This window comes from Borostomias antarcticus (assembly GCF_949987555.1).
Source record: "Borostomias antarcticus genome assembly, chromosome: 2".
NCBI classification, from domain to species: domain Eukaryota; kingdom Metazoa; phylum Chordata; class Actinopteri; order Stomiiformes; family Stomiidae; genus Borostomias; species Borostomias antarcticus.
Genome location: NC_140235.1, coordinates 31,564,927 through 31,592,345, shown reverse-complemented (window position 1 = coordinate 31,592,345; position 27,419 = coordinate 31,564,927). Strand labels below are relative to the sequence as shown.

The window sequence follows — 27,419 nt, the reverse complement described above, 5'->3', positions numbered from 1 at the left end:
CACCTTGGCCCTTAAATCGTCCTTTGTGTAGACATGCCCTGTGACGCCATTTGCACAACCAGGCTGGGCCACTGTACCCCCACCAAAGCACATGATTCATCTACCGCAGGGTGATTGAAAATGATGCTTAGCTGAGGGAGCAATCTGTGTTCTGAAATAAAATTAATGCAGTATTGAAAAACAGTCTTTTATATATATTATATATATATGTCTCATCTTTAAAAAGCACCCAATAGCCTATACATGTTTTGTGTTATAGAGATTTTTAATCCCTCGGAAACACTTGAGATACAGATTCCCTCATATTCTGTATGTACTGTACTGTACAGTCAAGCCAGAAAGTCTGCACACCCCTTTCACATTCCCCACATTTTATTACTTAACAGACTTCTTCTACAATAGATTGAGTTCATTTTTTGTATAAAAATTCTACATAAATTAGCCCACGATGACAAAGTGAAAACAGATTTTTTGACATTTGTGCTAATTTACTAAAAATCCAAATGTAAAATGTCATATATATACAAGTGTACACAGCCTTTGATATGACACCCAAAGTGAGCTGAGGTGCATTTTATTTCCACTGATACTGCTTGAGATGTCTCTACAACTGAATTGGAGTCAACCTGTGGTAAATTAAATTGATTGGACATGATTGGGGATTGCCAACACCTGCCTATATAAGGTCCCACAGTTGACAGTGCATGTCATAACAAACTCCAAGCCATGGGGTCAAAGGAATTATCTGTAGACCTCAGAAACAGGATTGTGTCACGGCATAGATCTGGAGAAGGGTACAGAAGAATTTCTGCAGATTTACAGGTCCCAAAGAGCAAAGTGGCCACCATCATTCGTAAATGGAAGAAGTTTGGAACCACCAAGACTCTCCCTAGACCTGGTCGCCTGGCCAAACTGAGCAATTGGGGTAGATGGGCCTTGGCCAGGGAGATGGGCAGGAACCCGAGGGTCACTCTGAGACTTCGTTTACACATACACGGGTATTTACAAAAACGGATATTTCCCCCTCTCCGTTTAAAAAAATAAAATTGTGCACAAGAACCCGCATAAATACCCGCCACCTGCATAAATACGCCACCAAGAGCACTCTATGCCAGTACAGAGACAGAGTTTTCCTAAATCTCCACTTTGGCCGGAGCTTAAAAGAGTTTTAAAACATTCGTTTTCAGTGGGTTAAAACCTCAGTTTCCGTGTAAACAACAGGTATAAACGCATATAAATATCACAGTTTTCCCAGATCCCCGTCTACGTGTAAACAAGGCCTGAGAATTCCAGCGTATCCTTGTGGAGATGGGAGAACCTTTCAGAAGATCAACCATCCGGGCAGCAGTCCACCAATCAAGCCTTAATGATATAGTAGCCAAACAGAAGCCACTCCTTAGTAAAAGGCACGTGACAGCCCACTTGGAGTTTGCCAAAAAGCACCTAGAGGACTCTCAAACCATAATAATCTAGATTCTCTGGTCTGATGAAACCAAAATTGAACTTTTTGGGCTGAATACCAAGTGTCACGTCTGGAGGAAGCCAGGCACCGCTCATCACCTGGCTAATACCATCCCTACAGTGAAGCATGGCGGTGGCAGCATCATGATGCGGCAATGTTTTTCAGTAGCAGTAACAGGACAACTAGTCCTGATAGAGGGAAAGTAGAATGCAGCTAAGTACACCGAGATCCTTGAAGAAAATCTGCTCCAGAGTGCTCTGGACCTCAGTGTGGGGCGAAGATTTACCTTTCAACATGATGACCCGAAACAGACATTCAAGAGAACAAAGGAGTGGCTTCTGAGAAAGTCTGTGAATGTCCTTGAGTGGCCCAACCAGAGCCCAGACCTAAATCCAACTGAACATCTGTAGAAAGAGCTGAAAATGGCTGTGTATCAACGCTCCCTATCCAACCTGACGGTGCTTGCAAGGATATGCCAAGAGGAATGGGCAAACATCTCCAGAAACAAGTGCGCCAAGCTCGTACCTTCTTTCCCAAGACGCCTTGAAGCTGTAATCGCTGCCAAAGCTGCATCAACTATTAGGCTAAGGGTGTGTACAGATATGTAACCCCTAAACCTATTTTTTGTCAGTAAAATAAAATAACATATTTTCTAAAAACCTGTTTTCACTTCGTCTTTATTGGCTATTGTGTGTAGATGTTTGAGGCAAACTGTCCTTGTATTCACATAGCTGTTGTCTCTCTATTGTTGTAGACAGTTGTGACGGGAAATAACGTCTTATTTTTTCCAATGACCCCATGTGGAGGACTGCAGGCTCCCCCTTTGTCCTTGTATACAAAGATAACCCCTATGATATTCCTGCTGTTGAGAGGACAGCATGTGAGGCATTTAGAAATGTACTGTACAGCAAATTTGATGATGTCAGGTGATGAGCCTATAAAGAATCCAATATTTTTGTAATACTGTATCCCAGTGCCTCATATTTGGGAGATGGTGTACTTATATAAACAGCACTGTTCCAAGTTTTAATTGCCTACTGTTACATTTTTAGATCCTCATGTGCTTTCAAACATGTCAGTAGCATTGATACTGTCCCCTTCACAGTTGTTCAGAACAACCTCCTGCAGTCACCCTCTCCCTCCCACCATGACAGTATGGTATCGCACATATCATTCAGAACGGATCTCTCCTGTCTGATGCCATTCAAGTCTCACTAGACTTAGGATGGGACTTTCATGTCGAGCCCAATTAAGAGGTGAGTATTATAGAATATTCAGTGTGTGCATGTTCAGTAATAATGTAGCCACTTTGATCTTTATGATACATCTGTCTCAGTTAATGCAGAATGGAATGTTTACAAGAATCTGATGAGACGTTTCCAAGAAATTTGTAGTGTCACTGTTACAACATGCTACTTCTATGAAATGTGATGTAATTCTGCAAATACCTTTGAAATATTTTATATTTACTATTCGAATACCTTATGTTTATGATTGCTGTACTGTACCTTGTGAGTTTGAAGTGGACTGTCCCAGTAGTCTAAAGATCTTGTCTTTCCACACATACCACAGATGCAGCGGATGAAGAAAACATTTTGAGAGATGTCTCATGACCAAGAGGTGTCCTGAGCAATCATTCCTTAATGGGTAAATAAAGATTAATTTAAAAAAATAACTGGTCATTAATTAAGTACTTCTATGTAGTATTTTATCTATTCTACACCTCTTCTCTTATTACTGTCTTTGTGGGACTGTGTTTTGCTTATGATTGCAAGTGGAAAACTGATGTTTTAAGGCCCAGACAACCAACAGATGGTTCAACTCTTCCTTTGAAATTTGTCACTGGAATACAATGCCTCAATGCCCTCTCTCTTTTTATATCAACATGTCATATTTTATCTCTTCCAATTGGAGTTATAAATTATTGCAGTTTTCAAAAATGTATTTCAAGCTATGTCTAAGTTTGAGCTGGATAATTGTGATACACACATAATGTATGATCACATTTTATGTAATTTTGTTTGTGTTTATTTGGGGAATGTTATTTCTGTGAGAGGAATATTCATTATGGTAATGTTACCTTGCTACCAGAACGTAGAACGTATTATTATTTTCCTGAAAGTGGTCACATAACAAAAAAACACCATTGGTGTGTGTGTGTGAATGGGTGAATGAGAGGCCTTCATTGTAAAGTGCTTTGGATAAAAGCGCTTTGGATAAAAGCTCTATATAAGTGCAGTCCATTTACCATTTACAAAAACGTTTGTCTGCACTGGAGTTATAGCATTCTACATACTGTGCAAGTGTTGCCATCCTCCACAGTAAATTAATAGGAATGTTATATTCCTTGTCCCCAGTAATCCTTCCTCCTGCAAGTAGACGCCCACATATACCCTGTTGGAAGAAGACAACAATATTCTAATATGAGCCATAATTAATTATTACCTCTTGGTAAAACTAAGCTACATCATGAATGGGTGTTTAATTTGAAGGAGATGTAAGATGTCTATTTTTTAAATGCTCCAAGAAATTCAATAAGGGTAAATTCTGTATCTGCCATGTCTGTCCAATAACCAGTATACAAGGAAAAGCAGCACACCAAGATGGAACTTCAAATACTTAGCTCTTTATTCTTGACAGTTTCAGGTAAATAGAGAATAAAGGGATCACTACAATACTATTGTTTCAAGATTTTAAAAGATCCTTGGGAACTTCATTCTTCATCATGTCCTTTCTGATTGAGAAAATGGATGAAGATTGTGAGACGTGTACAGTATATGACTGCAAGTAAAAAATATACCAAATGATTGATAAAGGCAATGGACTAACCTTAACAGGTAACCCTTCCTTTTACAGTCCCCCTGATCATACCTTTCCATGCAATCAACACAAACGTGTGCCATGTATATTCTGCAATTGTACTAAGTAAAACATGACAATTTACTCAGTAAGTAATTTGAGACTGTACTGTAAAAGTGTCTATGGTATTACCAGGCTTTTGGCTCAGCCAATAAATCCACTTCCAGCATCTAGAGAAGAGTGCGGTTTCTCTCTTTTTTTAGTTGATCATTGATCTGTTACCGGCACCTCGCTAAGACTTCATACAGTGTGCGTTCTCTTCCTTTTTCAGCAATAACCAGGCTCTAGCCATGCATATTATTCCCCTTCCAACCTAAACTGGTCATTACACGGTACTTAGTTGGGTAATGGTGGAAGTTTATCTTAGTATTTCAGCTGTAGTTCCTCTGTATATACCTACATATTACCATATTACCAGTGGCAATTACACAATAATATACTACAAATTATGATATTTAACAGGTACATAGTAAATATGGGGCTGTAAAGGGAAGGGTTGGGTAAAATAGTGAAATATTACTATACAACTCAAATTGTAAGTCCATGTTAGTTATCTATTTCAAAGAAACTGACCTTCGCTCCAGTATCACGACTCTTGGCTCTCAGCTTGTTGACCTGGGACTCAGAAATGTCAGCCCTCTCTTCGGCCTCATCCAGCTCATGCTGCAACTTGCGGAACTTGCCTAGACTAGAGTTGGCCTGTTCCTCCTGAGAAAAACACGGAACATAAATTCAGTTCCTCAAGGAAACTAAATTGGTAACTGAGTTAAATAAATATGTCTACTTACAGCCTCCTCTGCAGTTCTCTTGTAGGATTTGACCTTCAGCTGCAGCTTGTCCACCAGGTCCTGCAGACGGCTCAGATTCTTACGGTCCTCCTCCGTCTGTACCGAGACAAGAGATGTAGAGACTTGTATTCAATCTGTACTTTTCAATCTCAGAATATTGAAGAAAGGAAATGTATGGACAGATTACAGGATATACGTAGATTATACCTGGTAGGTGAGCTCCTTGATGCGTCTCTCATATTTCCGGACTCCTTTCACTGCGTCACTGCCCTTCTTCTGCTCCATTTCTACCTCAGTCTCTAGCTCCCTCACCTAGAGAGCAATGATGGCAAGCTGTTAAACAGCTGTTTACCTGTTTTTATTACCTCCACCCCAATGAAATCGCAGAGCGAGAGATAATGTTTTCGGTGGCGTGTGTCCGTACGTATGTCGTTAGCAGGATTGCGCAAAAACTACCAGTCCAGTGTCATGAAACTCGGTGGAAGGGTGTAGCATGGCCCACCTTAGAAACCATTACATTTTAGAGCAGCTCCAAATCACGGGGCAGGTCCACAAACCACCCAGGCACGGCTGGATATTCACCACCATTAATTTTTTTGGACCAGGATTATGCAAAGACTACCAGACCTATTTTCATGAAACTCAATGGAGGGGTGTAACATGGGCAATTTAGAACCCATTAAATTTTGGAGCGCATCTGCATCACGGGGCAAGTCCACAAGCCCTTTCTTGATTCATCTGTTTGTTAGCAGGATTACACAAAAACAACCAGATTTTCATGAGATGTGGTGGAGAGACGTAGCATTGGTCAACTAACAACCCATTGAAATATAGAGTGAATCCAAATCGTGGCCAAGCCGGCCATTCACCTCCATTCATTTTTTGAACTAGGATTACGCAAAAACGACGAGACTGCTTTTCATTAAACTGGGTGGAGGGGTGTAGCATGGGCCAATTAAGAACCTGTTCAATTTTGGCATGCACAGAGCCACGGAATGCATTAACGGGTGGAGGTCTGTGCTCTTTGAGCACCATTTCTAATTTAATTTAATGTCACATGTAAATTGAACATTTGAAAGCAATCATCTTTTTGGAGGAATTGCATTAGTGTCGGTAGGTAAGCCTCAGATACTTACTCTGGCCTCCAGCTTCTGAACCTGTTTCTTGCCACCTTTCATGGCGATTTGTTCAGCTTCATCCAGACGGTGCTGCAGGTCCTTGATGGTCTGCTCCATGTTCTTCTTCATGCGCTCCAGGTGAGAGCTGGTGTCCTGCTCCTTCTTCAGCTCCTCTGCCATCATGGCAGCATCAGTAATGGCCTTCTTGGCCTTCTCCTCAGCATTTCTACACTCTTGCACAGCCTCCTCCACTTCAGTTTGGAGCTGTGAGGTGTCACCCTCTAGCTTCTTCTTCTGGTTCAGCAGGCTGGTGTTCTATACATGATTATACAAAATTATCTAACAAGTCAATAAATTGACTTATACAAAGTACATTCACTACATGATAATAATCCATAAGACTATATAATTGACATGCCAACATACTCTATAAACGTCTTCTGCCAGTGTCTTACCTGAGAGTGCAGCAGCTGAACTCTCTCACTGACATCCAGCAGTTCCTGCTCAGCCAGTTTGCGGCCTCTCTCCGTCTGCTCCACCAGGGACCTCAGCTCATCAAGTTCAGCCTGAAGCAGATTGTTGCGTCTGTCCACAATGGCAATGTTCTCCTTCAGATCATCATTGCCACGGAGAGCATCATCCAGCTGTAGTTGGGAATCCTGTTGAGAAAAATGTTGCCATATTTACTTCAACTTTCCTTGGTGTATATTTTATATCCCTTTAACTCTGTTAATATGTATTGCGGCATTTTGAATGACAGTGTATGCAGTTGTCACCTTCAGATGTGCATGAAGGCCCTTGAGCTGCTTTTGGGCCTCTGCTGCCTGCCTGTTGGCCTGGCTGAGCTGTATCTCCATCTCATTGAGGTCTCCCTCCATCTTCTTCTTCAGCCTGAGGGCCTCATTCCTGCTGCGAGTCTCAGACTCCAGGGAACTTTGCAGGGTATCCACCACTCTCTGCTGGTTCCTCTTGGCCATTTCCATCTCCTCATCCTTCTCTGCCAGTTTGCGCTCAATGTCAGCTTTGACTTGGTTGAACTCCAGCTGAGCTCTAAGGATCTTTCCTTCCTCATGCTCCAGGGATCCCTATCAGAATGCATCCCATAGGTCAGGGGTGGAAATTGTGGAAAAGCTACATTTCAGGAATTTCTGTCTTTGAAACATAATCATTGGCCTTCTTTCCCCTCCAATAATTTTTTTTTTTTTTTACAATTCGTCCTAGTCTTACCTCAGCTTCCTCTAGAGCTGTCTGTATCTCAGCCTTCTCCTGCTCCAGCTGTTTACGAATCTTTTCCAGCTCATGGATGCTCTTTCCTCCCTCACCAAGTTGCTCAGTCAGGTCAGCAATTTCCTCTGTTGACAAGAACCCATGCAGGGTTAAGTAATGTCCACAATTCATCCATTAGTCAAGTAAAGAATAACGATACAAGCCAAGCCAAATGTATAAATATTCTGACCTTGGAGGTTCTTGTTCTCCCTCTTCATGGTCTCCAGATGATCCAGAGACTCCTCGTAAGAGTTCTTCAGTTTGAAGAGCTCAGTGCTGAGGGATCTGGCCTCTTTCTGGGCGCTCTCCAGCTCAGTCTGGGACTCCTCATACTTCTGCTTCCACTCAGCCAGGACCTGTACAGTACATGATAGAAGAACCATTAACACTGAACAAATGTCATACTGTTTCATAAGAGGAATTAAGATAGATATGACTTTAATAAGATATGAGGTCTTCTAAAAACTTTACTTTGTCAAAGTTTCTTTGCTTCTTGTCCAGAGCAGCAGCAGCTGCATTGGACCTCTCCACATCCACCATGAGATCCTCAATCTCATTCTGGAGCCTGTGTTTAGTCTTCTCCAGGGAGGAGCATTTAGCATTGACAGCTTCCACAGCTTCCTCTGCATCTTGCAGACGCTGAGCTAGCTTCTTCCTGATTGACAGAAAATATTTTCAACAAAGAATTTTAGCACAATCATTCCATCATCAAGTTAAGCAGTATATTGTTTCAGACATCTCCTTACTTTGCTTCTTCAAGTTCCTCAGTTCTTTGAATGGCATCAGTTTCATACTTGGTTCTCCACTGAGCCACCTCAGAGTTAGCCTTGGACATGCTGCGCTGCAGCTCAGCCTTGGCCTCCTGCTCCTCCTCATACTGCTCCCTCAGCAGATCTGAGTCATGACGAGCAGACTGCACTGCATGGGCCAGAGCATTCTTTGCCTGTAATGAAATTGAGTCAAATAATTTATAATGGACTATTAATGTAATTTCCAAAGGACATTATCAATGGTTACAGACCAAAATCCTTATGAATGGAACTGGCCACTCAGAGCAATGAAAAATGGGTTAGTCATCGTATCAAGTTGGTACAGTCATCATATCAAATCCACCCTACTGTATATTAGATAAAAGGTTGTGATTGGCTTGGTCGAGAACAGACTAGGTGGAAATCTTTCTGAACGGGACCATTACCAGACTATCTGTGGAGAGAAACAGAATGTAAGCTCATGATCAGGATGGCGATGCCATGCTTCATTTTATTGTCTTTACCTTGATTTCCTCCTCCAGTTGTCTTTTCAGATCGTCAATCTGTTGAACGTTAGACTGTTTGGATCTAGTCAGTTGAGAGACCAGGGAGTCCTTCTCCTCTAGTTGTCTGGCAAGTTCACCTGTTATCATGAAAATATTTTAAATTATCCTGTTCCAAGCTTTGTAAGTGTAAGGGCATACAGCTTGGATGTTTTTTCTCTCTTAAAGCAGAGGATTGTAATTTGATTATATGTTTGGCAAAGAGGAGTGATTGGAAGGCCATTCTACTGTATCCTTATACTTCACATTTCATCTGAATTTAACTCTTAACTAAAGTTGTACCATTTTCCGTTTGAAGCTTTGCTTTCTGCATGGTGAAATCATTGATGGATCGCTGCCCTTCTTCAGCTTTTATTCTGTATTCAGTCATCTGATCCTCAAGGGTTCTACACATTTTCTCGAAGTTTGTCTGTTAAAAAAGAGGTTTTGAACACTCATCAAATACTCATTATTCTGCACACAAGCAGTGTATTAGGTATTATATCAGAAGTTCCATAGTACTCACTTTGGACTTGACAATCTGCTCCATATTGGAGACGACATCGTCCAGTTCCAGCCTGAGCTCACTCTTCTCCTTTTCCAGCTTCTGCTTCACTCTCTGGAGGTTGTCAATCTGCTCCCCTAGGTCAGCCACACTGTCTGCATTCTTCTTCCTCAGAGTGGCAGCTGTAGCCTCATGCTGCAGAGTGGCCTCTTCAAGGTCTCTGCGCACCTTCTGGAACTCTGCCTCCCTCTTCTTGTTCATTTCAATCTGGGTAGCAGTGGCTCCACCAGCTTCCTCCAGCCTCTCACTGATCTCCTCCAGCTCTCTGGCCAAGTCTGCCCTCTGCTTCTCCACCTTGGCTCGGGCTGCTCTCTCAGCCTCCAGCTCTTCCTCAAGCTCCTCAATGCGGGCCTAAAATACACGTGATTCTACTAAGTACAGTACTTAAGCAAATGGAGCAATACAAGATGGTTTTTGACCAATGCTGATAACTGACCTGTAACTCCTTCAGTTTCTTCTGAAGTTGGGAACTCATGGCCTGCTCATCCTCAACCTTGCTGTTGAGTTGGCTTACCTCAAAGTCTTTCCTGTGAAAAATACACTGTTATAGTGTTTTCTCTTAAGGTAATCATTGTCAGGATACTGATTTTTGGGGGTGTGATCTTACTTTTTCAGCCTCTCCTCCATTTGCTGCTTGTCGTTCTCCAGGTCCATTAGGCTCTCCTGGGTCAACTTCAAGTCTCCTTCTAGCTTCCTCTTAGCTCTCTCAAGGTCCATTCTCACCTTCTTCTCTTGCTCCAGAGACCCCTCAAGCTGATGAAAGACATTTGAACAATAATATTATCCAAATACTTAATGATTCATAAAAGGATCATAATCATAATGAATCGATATATATACTCACATCATCAACCTGCTGCTCCAGCTTGACTTTGGCCTTGGTCAGCGTGTTGACTTTGTCCTCCTCACTCTGCAGGTCATCCAGTGTTTGCTGGTGAGCCTCCTGCAGAGCTTTCTTCTCCTTGGTCAGCTTAGCAATGATTTCATCCAGAGCTGCCATCTCCTCTGTCAGATTTTTAACCTGAACAAACAAAGTAAGCGTGTTATTGTCAATATTAATATTGTGAGTTCTATCAATACATGACAGTAATATAAGAGAGGCGTTACCTTGTTCTCAGTGGCATGTTTCTCCTTCTCCACTTTAGCCAGAGTGAGTTCCAGATCATCAATGTCCTTCTTGAGCTCCGAGCACTCATCCTCCAGCTTCCTCTTCTTTGCTGTCAACTCTGCATTCATCTCCTCCTCATCCTCCAGTCTTTCTGTCAACTCTTTGGATTTGGCCTCAAGCTGAATCTTGCTCTTGATCAATCCCTCACATCTCTCTTCAGCATCACCAAGATTGTCTTGCTCCTGTCAGGAGAGCAATGTACTGCATATTGAAAATACAGGCCATATCGTAAAATACATACAGAATTATCTTAGAATGTAATGAGTGGGACTGTTTGCCCTGACTATAACTCACAGATTGGACTTGGAGTTGAAGGTCATTCTTCTCTTGGAGAAGGGAGACCATCTTCTCTTCCAGCTCCTTCCTACGGGCTTCAGATTTAGCATAAGCCTCTTTGAGTTTCAGGAATTCTTCCTTCATGTTTGCCATCTCTTTCTCAGTCTCTGCTGACTTCAACAGAGGTTTGATCTTGAAGTACATCTTCATCCAGGGCCAATTCTTGACACCCATGAAGGCACGGATGTTCCACTGGATCACAAGTAAGGAATCCCTGTGAATGGTAACATAATTAGACTTCGTTCTGCTTCTCCTTACCCCAAGCTTGAGTGAATGTAAATGATATAAACCTACCTGCGTTCAACAATTTTCTGGAATTCCAGTCTGGCTAGTATACCACGGGACACAGACTGGATACCAGTGATGATGAGAGCAAGACGGTCGTCTCTCATCTCCTCAAGAACACCCAGCAGACCAGCCTTGAAGAACACCTGATGAAGATAAAGGCCATGTTTTACTGAAACAATGGCTCTCATTTATCAATGGAGGGCAGAACCGAGCGCAGATCCAATCGCAGAAATGATGGTACGACAGTGTCCACATGTGATCTATCAAACAATTGTATACTGCTTATCCCATCGTATGAATGATCGGGCGTTGATTAATGTGGTGGATGAAAACAATTGTCATTTAAATATCACGCCCCTACATATTCTGGCCTCACCCCTGTAGTTTACGGCATTGAGATGCGAAATACGGCCAGACTCGTCCAATAGCAGCTCACTCTCCATGGAAAGATCCCAGAAAACCACTTCGCCATTTTACAATTTGATCTTAAGAGATGATTCACGCATGTAAATTCACACAATAAGGCAGCGTGCAAGCTGGGCAGCTTCCTTGTTTAGTTGTGTAGCCTATCCAAAAACCATTTCACATTTCTGTCAATGTTTACATTAATAATAATATACATGTATTTTCCCTTTCATACAGAAAAAGTATTATTGTGACAAATTGCAAAATACAAAATAACTAAATCGCAAATTACCTGTGTGAATGTAAAAATCCTATTTCAACCTGTAGGCCTATAGAAACTGGTGTGCGTCAGGTTAATGGCCTACCTCGCTCGATCACTGCTCTCACCTCGGCTGAACGCACATAGGTTTTCTACAGAGCATATGGCATTACAGATAGGACTATCAACAATCTTATTTGAATAAGTGACTGAAGTCTACCCATTGCTTTTTATTTGTTCAGTTTGATTGCTAGAATTGTCACCAGTACATTGATTGATTGATGTAAGATTAACTAATTTTAAGACCAATAAGGCTGCATTGTCTAAGTTGGCTCAAAATGAACGCGAAATTACTCTTACACCAAAAACCTGTTTACCTGTTAATTGCAAACTATTGAACAATACAAATTTTTGTTAGGGATAGGCCTATATAACACATAGACGAGGCCTTTACTAAAGAGATAATCTTGCCAAAGGCTAGATTACATGTTTTTAAGCGATTTATTTGTGGCTGTGCTTAGATGCCAGTCAGAATCAGTCTCATGACAATTCTCTAACTTGTGTACACAGGCTGAGAATTGGCGTGAAATTTGGTTGCAGTCTCCACTCACGTCCAAATTGATAAATGCCGAATTTGGAGTGGAAATGACCGTATGCCCAGTTTTCTGTTGTACGATCGCTTAGTAAATGAAGGCCAATTTGAGTTATTGCCAACCTTTCATCTGCAGTATATTTACCTTAGTGTGTCCCAATCTATACTGCTCATGGTCAATGTCCAGGGAGCCTAGCAGTTTTTCTGCTGACTTTTTGCTGTCGATGAATTGTCCCTCGGGGATAGCATTTGGGTTGAGGATGCGGTATCTTGAATTGAATAGTAAAATTATAAAATGATTATCTAAATACAATTATGGAACACATATACAAGCAGTGTAGATCTTAAGTTATTTTCTTCTTTTTATTTTGCCTACCTTTGTTTAAAGTCACCATACTGGATCCTGTTGGGGAAGCCCTTCCTGCAGATTCTGATGCCTTCCAGCACACCGTTACAGCGTAGCTGGTGCATGACCAGAGGATTCTCCATGGCCCCAGGAGTCTTTGTCTCATTAGGGATGAGGCAACGCACAAAGTGGGGGTGAGTAGACCTCAAGTTGGTCATAAGTTTGTTCAAGTTCTCCTGTTGAAGTAACAAATTTAAAAAACAAAAACATTTTTGCACTTTAGGCAACATCAGTATTGACTATCCAGTACAGTTAAAAATGAATTTGTCTTCCACTATTTTGACATTGCACTGCATACTTCACACATTCAAACTGGGTCTCTTACTGTAGGAGTTTTGTTTACAACTATATTCTTGATAATGTCAAAAGTGAGGTTGTTTTGCTGACATGCATGTCAAAAACCTCTTGAGGCTAATTCTGCATGAATTATATTTTCTTCCTTCCATCTGATATTCAAATTATCACGTCCACACTTGTATTTACCCTGTGCAATGCAGACACTGTCTGGAAGGAAGAGCCTTTCCTCTTTTTTCCTCCTGCCTCCGGGGCTATGTGATGATAATAATAATTATATTAATAATAATAATAATAATAATAACCACAACAACAATAATAATAATAATAATAACAATAACAATAATAATAATAATAGGTCCAATGTATTACTCCTTAATATTGTAATTTGTTATTGTTAATTGGTATGTTTTGATAAAGTATCCGATGGAGTTCAAATGTCAGATTATTCCTATGTACCTGAATCTGCACCAGCATAGCCAGCAAAGAGTGTGCCCAATAACTTCAGGTTTGACTTCTGGAAGAGTCCGACCACAGTCTCATTCAGAGGGTCCTTGTTCTTCACCAGCCAGTTACCAATGTTGTAGTCGACAGTGCCAGCATAGTGAACCAGAGAGAAATGGGCCTCTGGTCTACCTTTTACTATCCTGGGCTTCTGGAAGTTGGGGTTTTTGCCAAGATGATTGTCATACAACTTAGCTTTAAATGTGGCATCACTGGCCTTGGGGAACATGCACTCCTCTTCAAGGATGGACATGATACCCATGGGCTGGTGGGAGAGATGAGAGAAAAGTATCCATCAAGGAACTATCTCATTCTTGCTTTTGTATAGTAACTGTAATCTAACAAAATAATTGTTTAATCATTAACATTGTTATCCACACCTACATTACTTGGAAGGAAACATAGTAGTAAACCATTTTACAAAGAGCTGTAAATGTTAAGACACTAACCTTCTCAATGAGCTCAATGCAGGCTGCCAAGTCCATGCCAAAGTCAATGAACACCCACACAATTCCTTCTTTCTTGTACTCCTCTTGCTCCAGTACAAACATGTGGTGGTTGAAGAATTGCTGCAGCTTCTCATTAGTGAAGTTGATGCACAGCTGCTCAAAGGTGTTGAACTAGAAGAGAAGTTCATTGTATTTTACCCTCATACAATGAAGCAGAATGGTCTTTTTGACGTTTCTAAATGTACAAGTACTTACATCAAAGATCTCAAAGCCAGCAATGTCCAGTACACCAATGTAATGCTGGCGAGCATTTTTTGTGTCCAGAGATTGGTTGATTCTCACCACCATCCAGTTGAACATTTTCTCGTACACTGCCTTTGCCAGTGCACCAATAGAGTAGTTAACCTATAGAGATGGATAGAATAAATAATATAGTGATCAACAAAAAAGCTGTGATGAGGTACAATCTTTGGAAGATTTTCTATTCGGAATTAACAGTGCACCAACAGAGTAGTACAGAATACGCATAAGGGAAAATAATCATCAACATTAAAACTAAACCTAAAAATTGAACAGATTCAATTTAAGTATAGCTCAGAAAGATGCAAAGATGCAAACCTGCTGGACACTCTGACCTTTGGTGACCCACTCATTTCCAACTTTGACCCTTGGGTGGCAGAGACCCTTGATCAGGTCAGCAGAATTCAAGCCCATCAGATATGCAACTTTGTCAGTATCTGGAAAAGCAGGATTTATGAAGACAATGTCTCAGAACATAATAAAGATCGAATTTGGAGATTATTATAATTTAAAATCTCAAAACCCACCTTCAGTGCCATCAGCCTCTGCCTGCTCCTCTCTCTGCTTTGTCTTGAACTTCATGTTGCCGTAGTGCATAACGGCACCAACCATTTTGTAAATGCCATTCTTCTCCTCTTGGGTGAAGCCCAGCACATCAAATGCGTCCTATTACATAGATGAACATAATCATAATGTTGAATGAATTACTTCCTGTACAGTAAACTGACTTGTTTGTTGTGAAAATGTTTTACTTACATCCGTAGCTATGAGCTCATCAGAATCATCAATGGATGTTACAGATATCTCTCCTTGGGAGATGAAGGCGTAATCATAGGGGTTGCTGGTGATGAGCAGCATCTCTGTTAACGACAGGAAATGTGTTTTTCATGACTTGTACTTCATAAAGCAGAGTATTCAATACACACGCTCACTGTTCATCTTGTATACTAACCCAGTAGTTCTGGTTTCTTTTGGGACAGGATCTGGTAAAAGATGTGGTAGTCTCTCTCAGCCTTGAGCTGGAAAGTGACACGAGACTTCTCCAGAAGATCTGCTCAGGATGAGAAAAACATAATTCTCATCATGTTCTTACTTACAGATTTTTCATTCCATTAGTCATGCAGTATTTTCTCTTTACTCACAAGTCTCAATGTCAGCAGACGAAAGCTTCCCACTGACTCCAAAATGAATACGAATGAATTTACCCTATAAAGGAAGGCAAAAGCATCACACTGTACAAATCAATCATTTAAATAATTGTGTTATCTAGACAGTAAATACCCTGAAGTCCTGGACACTGGAACCCATTCTACAACATGATATGCCAACCTTTTTTAATCGTTTTTATTTTATAAAATATGAGAGAAAACTTACAAATCTGGATGAGTTATCATTTCTGATGGTCTTTGCATTACCAAAAGCCTCCAGAGCAGGGTTGCACTGGATGATTTGATCCTCCAAGGTGCCCTAGAATCCAAAACATTCATATTTACCCTTTCATTTATAGTGAGATGCTCGATCAAATACAAGGAAACATGGTTTTTATTACCTTTCTTTCAGCAGCAGCATCCTTCTTCCCACTCACAGCTGCAATACTAGCCAAGTACTGTATGACTCTCTTGGTGTTCACAGTCTTCCCTGCACCGGATTCTCCACTGGGGATAAGAAGGTGGTTTTGATAGCAATTAATATCTGCACCACATTTTATCATTCATCTAGCCATAGTGTGTCATTGCAGGTAGGAGATCAATTAGATCAAAATGCTCAGCTAGTGCTGATGCTAGTGCTGATGAATTACCATTTGTTTTACTTACGTGATCAAGACAGACTGATTTTCCCTGTCTGTTACAAGAAAAACAAACGACAAATTGTGTTTTTTTCTTGAGTTACAGTGTGTTATGAAACTTTGGAAGAGTAAGTTTAGTTTTACCTGTCAACATGTACTGGTAGGCATTGTCAGAGATGGAGAAGATGTGGGGAGGAGCTTCACTCCTCTTCTTGCCTCTGTAAGCATTGACAACTGACTGATCGTACACTGGCAGCCACTTGTAGGGGTTGACAGTCACACAGAACAGCCCTGAGTAGGTCTGTGGAGGAGCAAGTGAAGTTTCAGTCATTTTTAATATTTGTTTGATTCAGTGGGAATGTAAACAAATGGTCATTACTCACGTAGATCATCCAGGCTGCATAACGCTCTTTGAGGTTAAACAGCACAGCAGGCTCGTGCAGGAAGGTGAACATTGCCATGTCCTCAATTTTATCAAACTTTGGCGGGTTCTGGGGGTGGACGTCAACCTCCTTATGGGTTGTTGTCTGAAAACATTTGAATCGTTTTCAAAGATTACGATTATGTATGCTCCATATATTACTTTTTCCATAATAATTCTCCTTCACAGTTACAGTCTAAAATTACATTTGCAGATGTTTGTATTGATTACAAGAGAAAACCTGATCATAAATAAATCTAAATCAACCATACATTTCAATTGTCTAATTGTTGCAATGTACTGTATTGTCATACATGTTTATTCACTAGTTTATATTAAGTAAGCCTACATACCTTTCCAAACTCAGTGTTAACGGTGACTTTGTCCCCATCTCTGCTGGTAACTTGGGCCTTGACGTACTCAACCTCTGGGTCAGGCACAAAGCACTCCTTCTTCATGTCAAAAGGACGAGTCTGAGCTTCCAGGCGCTCCTTGTCTGACTTGCGCAGAAAGGAGGCCGCGCCCCCAAACTCTGCCATCAAGGCGTCCCCCATCCTGAAATCTGCACCAAGAAAGAACAGAAAGATAATCTTTGTAGGTTTTCACTAACTGTCTCCCAGTAAAACAACCCTCCTGTCTTCATGATGTAGAGAAGCTGTAGGGAATGAAAGTTGCCCCTAATTACAGAAGATGCCATCTCTGTTCTTATCAAACAAGTCTGAAAGAGTTGTCCACTTAACCTCATTTTTTTGTTGTGTATTGTAATAAGTATTTTATTAAAAATCTTTCACTGGCCATCTTAGCTTAAGCCATTCAACAGCCATCACATTATGTTCACTTACCTGTACCATCCTCCAGACTAATAGGGCTATTGTTTGTAAGTTTTACAATCTGACAAAGTTACTATGTAAAAAAAAAAATCATCATCATATTATGTTGGCCGCATGATAGGAAGACAGTAACCTTTGTTGTCTACCTCGTGCAGAATCAAAACTGATTAATGTAATTGTATTGGAATATTGTACAATAACCTTATTCTTGATAATAAATCTTACCTGATGTGGCTTACCCTATCGACAACGATGATGGAATTGATCTGTTAAAAAACAAATGCAAATGTTCTATGAATGTATTAATCAGCTCTGTATTTGTTGATTTGTACGTTTGGTCCCAAGATAATGTCTCTGTTCTTTGCCTCTGTGTTCTTACCTTCGGGTTGGCTGGTGTCTTGCCTTTCTCCAGCCCTGCATCCCTGTTTATATAGTGTTCTGTTCAGCCCTACATGGACAGAAATCATCAGACAGTGTTGGGCAGTATTCTTAACTTGTTAAAATGTTCTTTATTTGGGGCTGGAGGTGTGCCCACTTTATTGTTACAAGGTGCTAACAGTAACAACAGAGCAGGTGGGGAGAACGTTACTGTTTGAGGGCATCACCTTTTGCAATGAATCCTAATAGGGAGTGTCTTACATGTACATTATCTTGAGGCAGCTTCATGGTGCTATTAATACATTTCAGAGTCCATTGCACAAAAATTGTTTCATGAACATATCAGAATTATACCCTTGGGTGTGGTTGTACTAGCCTAAAATATTAAATAATAATATTAATAATATTTTAATTATTATTATTAATTTAAAATAAAATAAAAAGTGTAATTCTATGCTTATTTATTTTGTGACACATGGGTAACAAATTAAGATGTCTTAAAAATGTACCTTGTAGTCTTGACACTGGATTAATATGATTAAGGGAATGATGTGGTCTCTGAACTTTTGTATTGTTATAGTCCTAATGATGAAGGCAACTGCAGCTGTCTTTCTCTGTTCACCAAGGCAAGGGCACTCTCCTACTGTATCTATATGTCAGTAATCCTACACTCTAGAGTCCATCATGTTGATACAGCATTGTTTCCTTGGCTTTATCCTTGAGGACAAAGATAAAGCTGTGAAATTGCTCCTGGATTCCATCCCCTGTCTATGAGGTGTGTTAACATACTTGAAAGCACCCTTTGGTTTTCTGAAGGATCTGTTGTAGCAGCTGCAGACTAATTGTGTAACCCAAGTAAATGGTTGGCCTTATGATAGTTAATGTATTTTCTTTAATTATCAGGCCGCGTTAATGAGTTTCTATGTACCTTAGTGTTCTACAAAGGTTTCTGAGGTATACCTTAGTGAAGGAGCTGTTTTCCCTACGAGTGTTTCCCAGACTATCCCTTAGTGCCTTAAGGTTCATTGTTAGATGAGCTCGTAAGATACATCGTTAGGTGGAGCTGTCCCCGGGTGCAGTGCTGGAAATTAATTAATTTATGCCGCAAAGTCAAATAAAAAATAAAAAATATATAAATAAAATTCTATATAATAAGTGTTGTCATAATCATTTTACCCCAATTGAATATTACCAAAAAGGAAGCTATGCCTACAAGAGCTCATCTGCTAATCTATTTAAGAGTCAAGGCGAGATCTCAGGATAGTTCCAATTCATACATTGTAGCCTATAAAATATAAAATAAAGAGCATGAATCGGGACATATAAGCCTAGTCAGGGACTTATTTAAATGCCAGGGAAAAGTATGATAATGATGATGGCTAATGATGATGATAGCTAATGCGTGACTGATTTTGTTCTCAGTCGGTATTTGGAGAGGATGGCGCTGTCCAAGAGGACATCCAGAGGACTGAAGTTTGTCCTGATGAATTGATTAACATGAACCAAATGGCTACGCGGACAGTGTGGCCATTAGTTCCTTTGGTTCAATACAAGAATGCATTGTAAAGCAGCCATGATGTATACATTACATTACATTACAGTCATTTAGCAGACGCTTTCATCCAAAGCGACTAACAATAATTGCATTTAACGTAGGAAAAGCCAATGTACTACTACTTGCCAGAACTCACAAGTGCATCTTCTTTCTAAAACAAGTGACTAAGAGCATAATCTAGTGCTGAAGGCAAAGTGCAAGAATAGCAATCTAAAGTACAGTGCAATAAGTGCTTAGGAGGGAGGATTGTTGTAGTACTTCTTGAAGAGATGAGTTTTGAGCCTGCGACGAAAGATGGGCAGCGACTCTGCTGTCCTGACATCAGTGGGCAGTTCATTCCACCACTGCGGGGTCAGGACAGAGAAGAGCCGTGACCATGTCGATCGACCGCAGGGGCCTCGGAGTGACGGGGCAACCAGTCGCAACCAGTATACATGTAGCACGAGTTGGCTGTGACACACCAAATAGAAGGGGACCTTAATTAGTGTAATACACCTGTCTCCACCCTACTATGGGTCTAGCAGGCCTCATTAGATTAAACAATTCACCTAATACTGTATCTGTCGGTATCCTACAATATGTAGTGGTGAGGTACAGACAGCCAGAAAAGCAATGTCAAGAAACTGCTCCGTTACATGTACATAAGAAAATGTTGTTCACAGATTGGAATTATATTATGTATAGTCCCTATATTTTATTTATCTCAATAAAATTTTAAATGACAACATTCCTGTAATGTGCTATGTTGGCCATTCTCAACCAGTGGTCTGTGGCCCACTGAGGCTCTGCAGAGCGTCATCAAGTGGGCCGCAGAGGCAGTGGTAGCCTACTGCCAAATGGCTAAAATAAAATAAAGTTTGGTAATTTACAAAGCTAGTTATTTTTTATATATAATTGTACTCAATAATTCACATATAAAAAGTGTCACATTAAAATGCATACTTTCAATGACCAGTTACGTTTGAATATGACAACACCAATCACATTCGAATGTGTTCAGCTAACGTAGCTTGCTAGTGAACGTTCCCTCGGATGCAAACTTTCCCTCACCCTTGGATGCGAAAAGTGACATACCACCAGTTCATGTATTTGGGAAGGTGGTCCTCAGAATATTTTAACAACCAAAAGTGGGCCTTCCCAAAAGGTTAAGAACCCCTGATTTACAAAACCCCTGTAGGCTACAAAAACATTGTTTTAATGGTGTCATTTGCACAGGTAGGGTAGATAGATGTGCACTATATTGCAACTCTCCTTTTGAAAAGTATAAGTTTGCCCTAATCAGGCTAAAACTATGACAGGATGAATGGAGCGCATAGTTTAGGGACAGCTTACAATGGTGTCAAACTGCCCTTAAAGGGATCCACGTTTGCAAAATGAACTTTTTCATTGTATTTGCATATATAGGCTGACATTATTTGCAGGTCCCGCTAGTATAATGTCTCCACACGGAAATAATCTGTTCTTGGATGTACTAAGCAGCACATATCGTCTCCCAAGCTCAAAGGACAGAAGAGCTGAGTGGATAAAAAAATGTTTTGATGGCAACGTTCCAGCTGAAATTGGCAAACCCGTCCTATTTTCGCTAGTTATGGTCTCCTAAGACTCACCGAATATAAAATTTTTCACAATGCTTGTACTATGTATCAGGTGGTCTCTGCCTTGAATAGCAGACTATGTGAGCTTGTTCCAATCTGGTATCCCCAGCACACTCACCACACCAGAAACAAACACCTTATCACAGGGAAAAAACGGAGGCTAAAATGCACTATCATGACTGTGGTGTGCCGGGGGCCGCAGATCTGGAACGAGCTCGATGAAAGTTTGAAAACCTCACACTATCTTCACCTTCAAACACAATCTCAAGAAACAATTTCTTAGCTCGTATCTGTTTTTGTAATGTCTATTTTCACCTTGAAATTCAACGCTGAACTGTTGAGCTCATATTTTTATTTGAAATATCTATTCTCACCCTGAACCCAAATCTGTTAAGCTCATAGTTGTATTCGTACTTGAATTTGAAATGTTTGTAATGTCAATCTTCACCCTTCAACCTTAAGAAATAACTGTCCCAATGTGTTCCAATGTATGTGTATCACGTGTGTGTGTGAATAAAAAAACAATCAATCAATCAATCAAAAAAACTGGCAGTGTGTGCTAGCCATTTTTTGCCCGATTGCTTTTCCAACCTGGGTCAGTACAATGCAGGATTTTCAGATAAACTCTTTCTGAATGATCAAGCAATACCAACTGTCCGTGGAAATTATGTAGAAACTGTAAGTAATTATGCTGTGTGTTTGTTTGCATATAGTACTAACCACAGACATATGCACTAGACGCCGCATTGACGTTGATTTGATTGCTGCCGGACAAAAAACGCAGCCGCCATCTTGGTCCAGTACGGAGCTCCGCGAGTAAACTAGTGATGGGTCGGTCGCAAACGATACGGCTCTAAGTGCCGGCTCTTTTAAGTGAACGATGATAAATAGTTAGCTCAGTTGTTAGCTGATAGATACAACTAAAACTGTTGGATGCTGCTGTTTTGCACTTTGTAATTTTTATTATTTGTTATTTTTTGTATTTGTTATTTGACTGTTATGGATAGTTCAAAGGAAAATTTTGTTTCCACTTATCTTCTAGAGTTATCTCTTGATGCAGGGTTACTTTTACTGACTGAAACTGCTGAGGAGAGCGTTACCGGACCAATATGGCGGCCGTATTTTGCGCCGCTCAATCCATTACGAGTCATCTCGTGTTCATATCTATGGTCCTAATACTAGCTAGCTAACCTACTCCTACTCTGCCTCAACCCGGATGCTCGTCTCATCATATGTTAGAGTAATGTTAATGGAATGAAATTGGTAGACTTCTAGTTCATCAAGCGGTCATTAAAAATGATCAGATGTTAAGAAGTGGACATCATTAGATTCCCCTCGGCCTACAGAATCTAGCTCTTATTGTAGTCGAATGGTGTCTTCTACAATGGAGAGTGTGGATACATGATTCTGATTGGCTAGCAGCCGTTGTAAAATACTCTGTAACCCACGGCTGCAACCACATAACAGTTAGTATTAATGCACCATCAATCTCATAGACGAGGCTATTGATAAGATCAAGCGGTAGGCTACTGCTTTGCGTAGCAACCACTCGCCTTTTTATTAATTACGCCCGTGTTAACCTAATGTAGGTATCCTATTACAAAAACACACTCATCAGTCCGACTCCAACACTTCCACACCCCTACCAGCAAAAACGAGTGCTCTGGAGAACTGTTTTAATAACTGCACCATAGCTGGAAATGTTCAAATAAACGTGAACCACCCGAATTATGCCTATAGAGGCTTATGTGAACAAGGCCTACTCAAATAGGCCTGGCAACCACTTAATTCAGAACAATAGCCTATCGTGGAAGATTATGTAAATACTAAACTGCATGATCGGTAAATAAATGATTGAATGTTACTACTGTGTGTATTTTTGTGAATATATAGTAACCGTTGTAGAAAAGCAATAGCTGTTGTAAAATCACGTGTAACCCACTGCCTCGAGTGCACAATTGCTTAAATATATAGCCTGGTGGTGTCTAGCTAGCGAATGTACCTAGAGGTAACAGCAGGCAACCATGGAGATAATAACATGGGCACTATAATGTTGAGTCAGGGAGAGAGAACAATAGAATTTGTCACAGTGGCATCGAGTGTGGATGGTCCAGGCTAGCCAGCTATATTTGATGTAGCATAGCGCCATCAACAGCCCTCGTTCTCTAGCCTGCCGACTTGCTCTTAGCTGAGCTCATTTGCATATAAAAAGCGCTCAATCCGCTAAATCTGATCTTGTCGTCAATGGAGGGGTATAGAGGCATGCTAGAACGCTTATTCTGAATGGTATTTTCAGCAAAAATACTCAAAGATATGTTTTGGGAACCCCAAAGACTTATTAAATTGTTGAAAATCAGCATAATAGGACACCTTTAAGAAAGTATCCCTTAAGCAAGCTATACCTTAGCTAATTGGGCTCTGGGAAACAGCCCGTAAGCTAAAGGGAGAGCAAACTACGACGTACTGTAGTTTACAACGCACATAGCGCTACGATGGCTCTCGGAAACACAGCCCTGTTATTTTCTATTAAGTAATATATTACATATTCTCAGCCATTGATCTCCAATGGGTTGAATATCTTGTTCAAATCGTAAAGAATGAAAAGGTGTCAGGCCGAAGGGCTCATTAGGTCTTGGATTTAACTGGACCAAACCATTAAAGGCCAAGACAGCCATCAAGGTATAGTTTGCGAATCAGGGAAAGTGAATCCATTCATCACTGCAAACATACAATCACCTGTTATTTGCCATTGATCAATTAAGTTGAATCTCTTTAAAGCCGCACTATGTTGTTGATTTCATCTTAAAATATCAGTCGATCTATTGGTGTGGTGGATTACAGCACAGTGGAGAACAGCACCTCTTCCATTCCCATAGAGGGGTCCGGCGGCCTGTATTTGTTACATGTAACTTTTGACCGCGAGCCGCGGTTTTCTCTCGCATGAACGTTCTGCTTTAGCTCTCCTCTTCGAATTTGCCGGCAGACTCAGTTTTCCTCAGCTTGTCAGTTGTCAACAAATGCACGTGAGAGGCGTAACAGGCGTCTCTCAGCCTTTTTATGACAATGGTACTGCGGTTGTAATGGCTCTAGTGGCCTTTAGGGGCTGCTAAAGTGCACAAAACTGGACCGCTACATAATGGGGCTTTAAGGAGAAGACTTAAGCCCAGGACCGTTTAGTGTTGAATTGTGTAGGTTAAAGGTCAAGATAGCTGTCAGGGTATAGTTGGTGTATCTGGGAAAGTGTGAAGTGACCTAGTGGTATGTTATGGCTGGAGAAAGTCTAACCTCCTTCAAGACCTTTGCATGGGACCCCATTTCAACTCTCACAGCTCCACTTTAACCTTCAAGTGCTGTAGATAGCTTTCAGAGCTGAACATGCCACTCTGTCAAGGCTCTCATTCTCAGCTGTCTTGCGCTTCCATTGCAGGGTTAATTTAAGACTTGCTTGATGTACTTGAACATATGGACTCACCTCAGCCCTTGTATTTTCCTTTGTGCCTGTAGACACGCCTTGTACTGTAACACCACTTACATGATCAGGCTGGGCCACCGTACCCCCACCAAAGCACATGGTTCATCTAGGGTGAGTGAAAAAAGAGGTGAGGGAGCAATGTGTGTTCTGAAATAAAAAAAATAAATGCAGAATTGCAAAACAGTCCCCTTTTTAATATACTGTCTAATGTTATCTTTAAAAAAAAAAGACTCTAACCCATACCCATGTTTTGTGTAATATATTTTTTTTTTATGAGATACAAATTCCGTCATATATGTGCCATTGCATTTATGATGTCCTTCTCCCTCTTTCTTTCTCACTATACTTTCAAATGCCCCCCGCCACTACCACCACCTTACAAACACACACATACAGTACATACCATACACAAAGTACACAGTAGTCTCAGAGTTGTAATGAAACACTTGCCAGTTGTCTTTAGGCAACAACAAAACAAATGTGCATTATCTATTTTATTATTCAGTCATTTAAATGCATTTTAAAACATATTTTTATCAGCCGAAGCTTAATTTCCCAAGTTCACCCAAACTGTCTGGGCATGCTACTAAAGGTGCGTTCAAGACAACTCGGGACTCAGGAATTCCCAACCTCCAACTTGTGAAAAATTATTTGAACACTCGTCCAACTTGGGATAACAAGTCGGGAACTCAGGTATGATTTTGTTGACGTCACAACATATCAAGCAATCAATCAAAGCTTTATTTGTATAGCGCATTTCATACCCAGAGGCAACACAATGCGCTTTACAGAGAACAAGGGAGGTGGGCATACGACCCACCCCTACATATTCCAGACGGACGTAAAAAAAACAGTATCACCCGGGGGCCAGATAAGTGAGCTGTAGAAAATTATTCCTTGTCCCCTCTCAACAAGGCGATCGAGCAAGCTCCTGGAGTATGTTTGTCTACAGGCTAAGAACATTTATAAAGCAATAAATTACATTAAATTACATTTTCAGAGTAAGAGAGGCTAAAAACATCATAGGAGAGACATGGCAAACACTGGTGTATGTCTGTGTGTGCGTGAATGTGCCTGGGCCCAGATAGAGACAGGGGTCGGGGGTAGGGTGGGGGTAGGATAAGGATACGGACCCGGGTTAGGGTGAGGGGAAGGGGGGCTGAGCCCAGGTCCAGGCCTAAAGCCGGAAGTGGACTGGTGTATGTCTGTGTGTACGTGTGTGTGTGTTAACTAAATGCTACGACATCCACAGCAGACACAGGGGTATCTATTGGACTCAGGGTGGTCTGCTGGTGACAGTGGGGCATCCACTGGACCTGGTTAGAAGATAGGAGGGAGAGAGAGAGGCACTAGGGAGAGGGAAGGCAGAACAGGGTTAGTAGCACACAGAGCCATAAAATCAACACAGATATTAAAAAAGGCAACCTGGAGCAAGCTCCTGGAATATATTTGTCTAACGGCTAAGAACATTTATAGAGCAATGAATTACATTAAATTACATGTTGACGATAAGAATTTAATTATTTTAAAGTGTTTGTTGACATTGTAACATGTAATTTGATGTGTAATTGTGCAATATATGTTTGCATTCTTTATATGTCTCTCTGATTATAGCAATGTGTGGACTTTAACAGCCATTTTACCGGCGAAATTAGCTAGCCAGCTGTTTTTCTAGCTAACGTTAGCTAACCTTAGCTAGATAGCTCAGAGCTAGCTAGTTATGTTACTTACTTTTTCTCCTGAGTTTAAATCGTCATGAATGCAATGACGTTGGGGTCGGGATCATTGGCGTCGGGAGCCGTGGGCTTCCAGGGCTCGAGACCCGAATGTTTTTCATCTAGCCCCGGACGTTTTTTGACCCCCAGTTCCCAGCAAAAAGTACATATTTTAATAAAGAAATGGATGCAATACGCAAATCAAATTCCACTCCAAAATCGAGTCAACTCTCGAGTAAACTCTCACGTGTCAGTCGTATGTTATAACTACAGCCCCTGCCCCCTCCTGTTAAAAGTTGATTCCAAAATGAAGTGGATTAAACGAGTTTGGGTTATGATATAAGGTAGGTCTTTTGTGATTAATTGCCAGTTGTTATGGCTGTGCGTTTTGCTTTGCCTAGATTTAATCAGCACTCGAGAGTGTGAACTTTGCTTCCTGGAGCGGTGGGCTAATAAGCCTAGTAGCCTAGTAGTAGCCTAAACACTGATTAGGGGAGTAGGCTATTGAGTGCTGTGCCATAAGGGGGTGTATTTTATCGTTCTGTCATTCCTCTTCGTGGTGTTTGGCCATTGTTGTCATATAATGGCCCTGTAGTTTATTTAGTGTGTAGCCTACTTAAAAGTTTGCTTGTTTCAGCCTAAATATTGCCTGCTTATTCGCTCGCTGTCAAATTATTGGCCTTTGTTGATGTGTTAAAAAACATCAGTAGCCATCAGTAGTTATGTATGTATGTCCTGTGATCAGGGCCGGACTGGGTGAATATTTCATGCCGGGAAATGTAGCCCCAGTCAGGCCACGAGCCGAGCCGATGCGGTGAGATGGAACACCTTCAGTTTCGTTTTGTTGACGGGGGTGGGGGGGGCGCCTGTGATAGAGTGGCGAGACACCGGAATTTCCCCAAGGGGATTAATAAAGTATTTATCTATCTATCTAGCCTAGGCTACTGAAGTTTTCCTGTACGTTTTTTACATATAAAAATGCCACTGCTCAGCGCCCTTCTGGTGCTGTGAAACCTCCCATCAGGACATGCTTTGAAAGCGCACCCCCCAAAAAATTGTGCACGCTGCGCGCGCGTTTCATTGGTCCTGTCTTTCCAGGTTCTAGGACCCACCAGACACCACTGGTTATCAAAAGTTTTGACTTGTCATTAAAAATAAAACTCGAACGCCGTTGTGTTTTGCGCTGTGCTTAGAGGGTGGGAGATATATTAGACCAGTGAGATGTCCAGGCCCTCTGCCCTGGTGTGTGGCAGCTGTTAGTGTCAGGGGGGAAGCCTCGTTCAGACTGCACGATTGCCATCTCTGAGGGATCTCTAT

The 27,419-nt window shown here is 41.1% G+C and overlaps 1 protein-coding gene across 1 annotated transcript; it reads right to left on the bottom strand.

Annotated features, from left to right (window-relative positions):
* Positions 1-816: 816 nt before the first annotated feature.
* LOC311322380 (myosin-7-like) lies at positions 817-17,111 on the bottom strand (the record flags this gene model as incomplete). The annotated part of the gene is made up of 37 exons (XM_084454446.1): positions 817-978; positions 4,895-5,029; positions 5,110-5,205; positions 5,317-5,421; positions 6,246-6,542; positions 6,683-6,886; positions 7,004-7,312; positions 7,455-7,579; positions 7,684-7,849; positions 7,965-8,148; positions 8,240-8,436; positions 8,767-8,885; positions 9,088-9,214; positions 9,311-9,700; positions 9,786-9,876; positions 9,957-10,102; positions 10,194-10,370; positions 10,457-10,699; positions 10,812-11,067; positions 11,148-11,284; positions 12,543-12,666; positions 12,774-12,979; positions 13,287-13,351; positions 13,557-13,866; positions 14,051-14,221; positions 14,306-14,455; positions 14,669-14,787; positions 14,878-15,016; positions 15,107-15,210; positions 15,303-15,401; positions 15,493-15,556; positions 15,725-15,817; positions 15,900-16,005; positions 16,165-16,192; positions 16,281-16,437; positions 16,520-16,663; positions 16,911-17,111. 37 exons carry the CDS (start codon positions 17,109-17,111, stop codon positions 817-819), a joined length of 5,946 nt encoding a protein of 1,981 aa, XP_084310572.1.
* Positions 17,112-27,419: the final 10,308 nt, after the last annotated feature.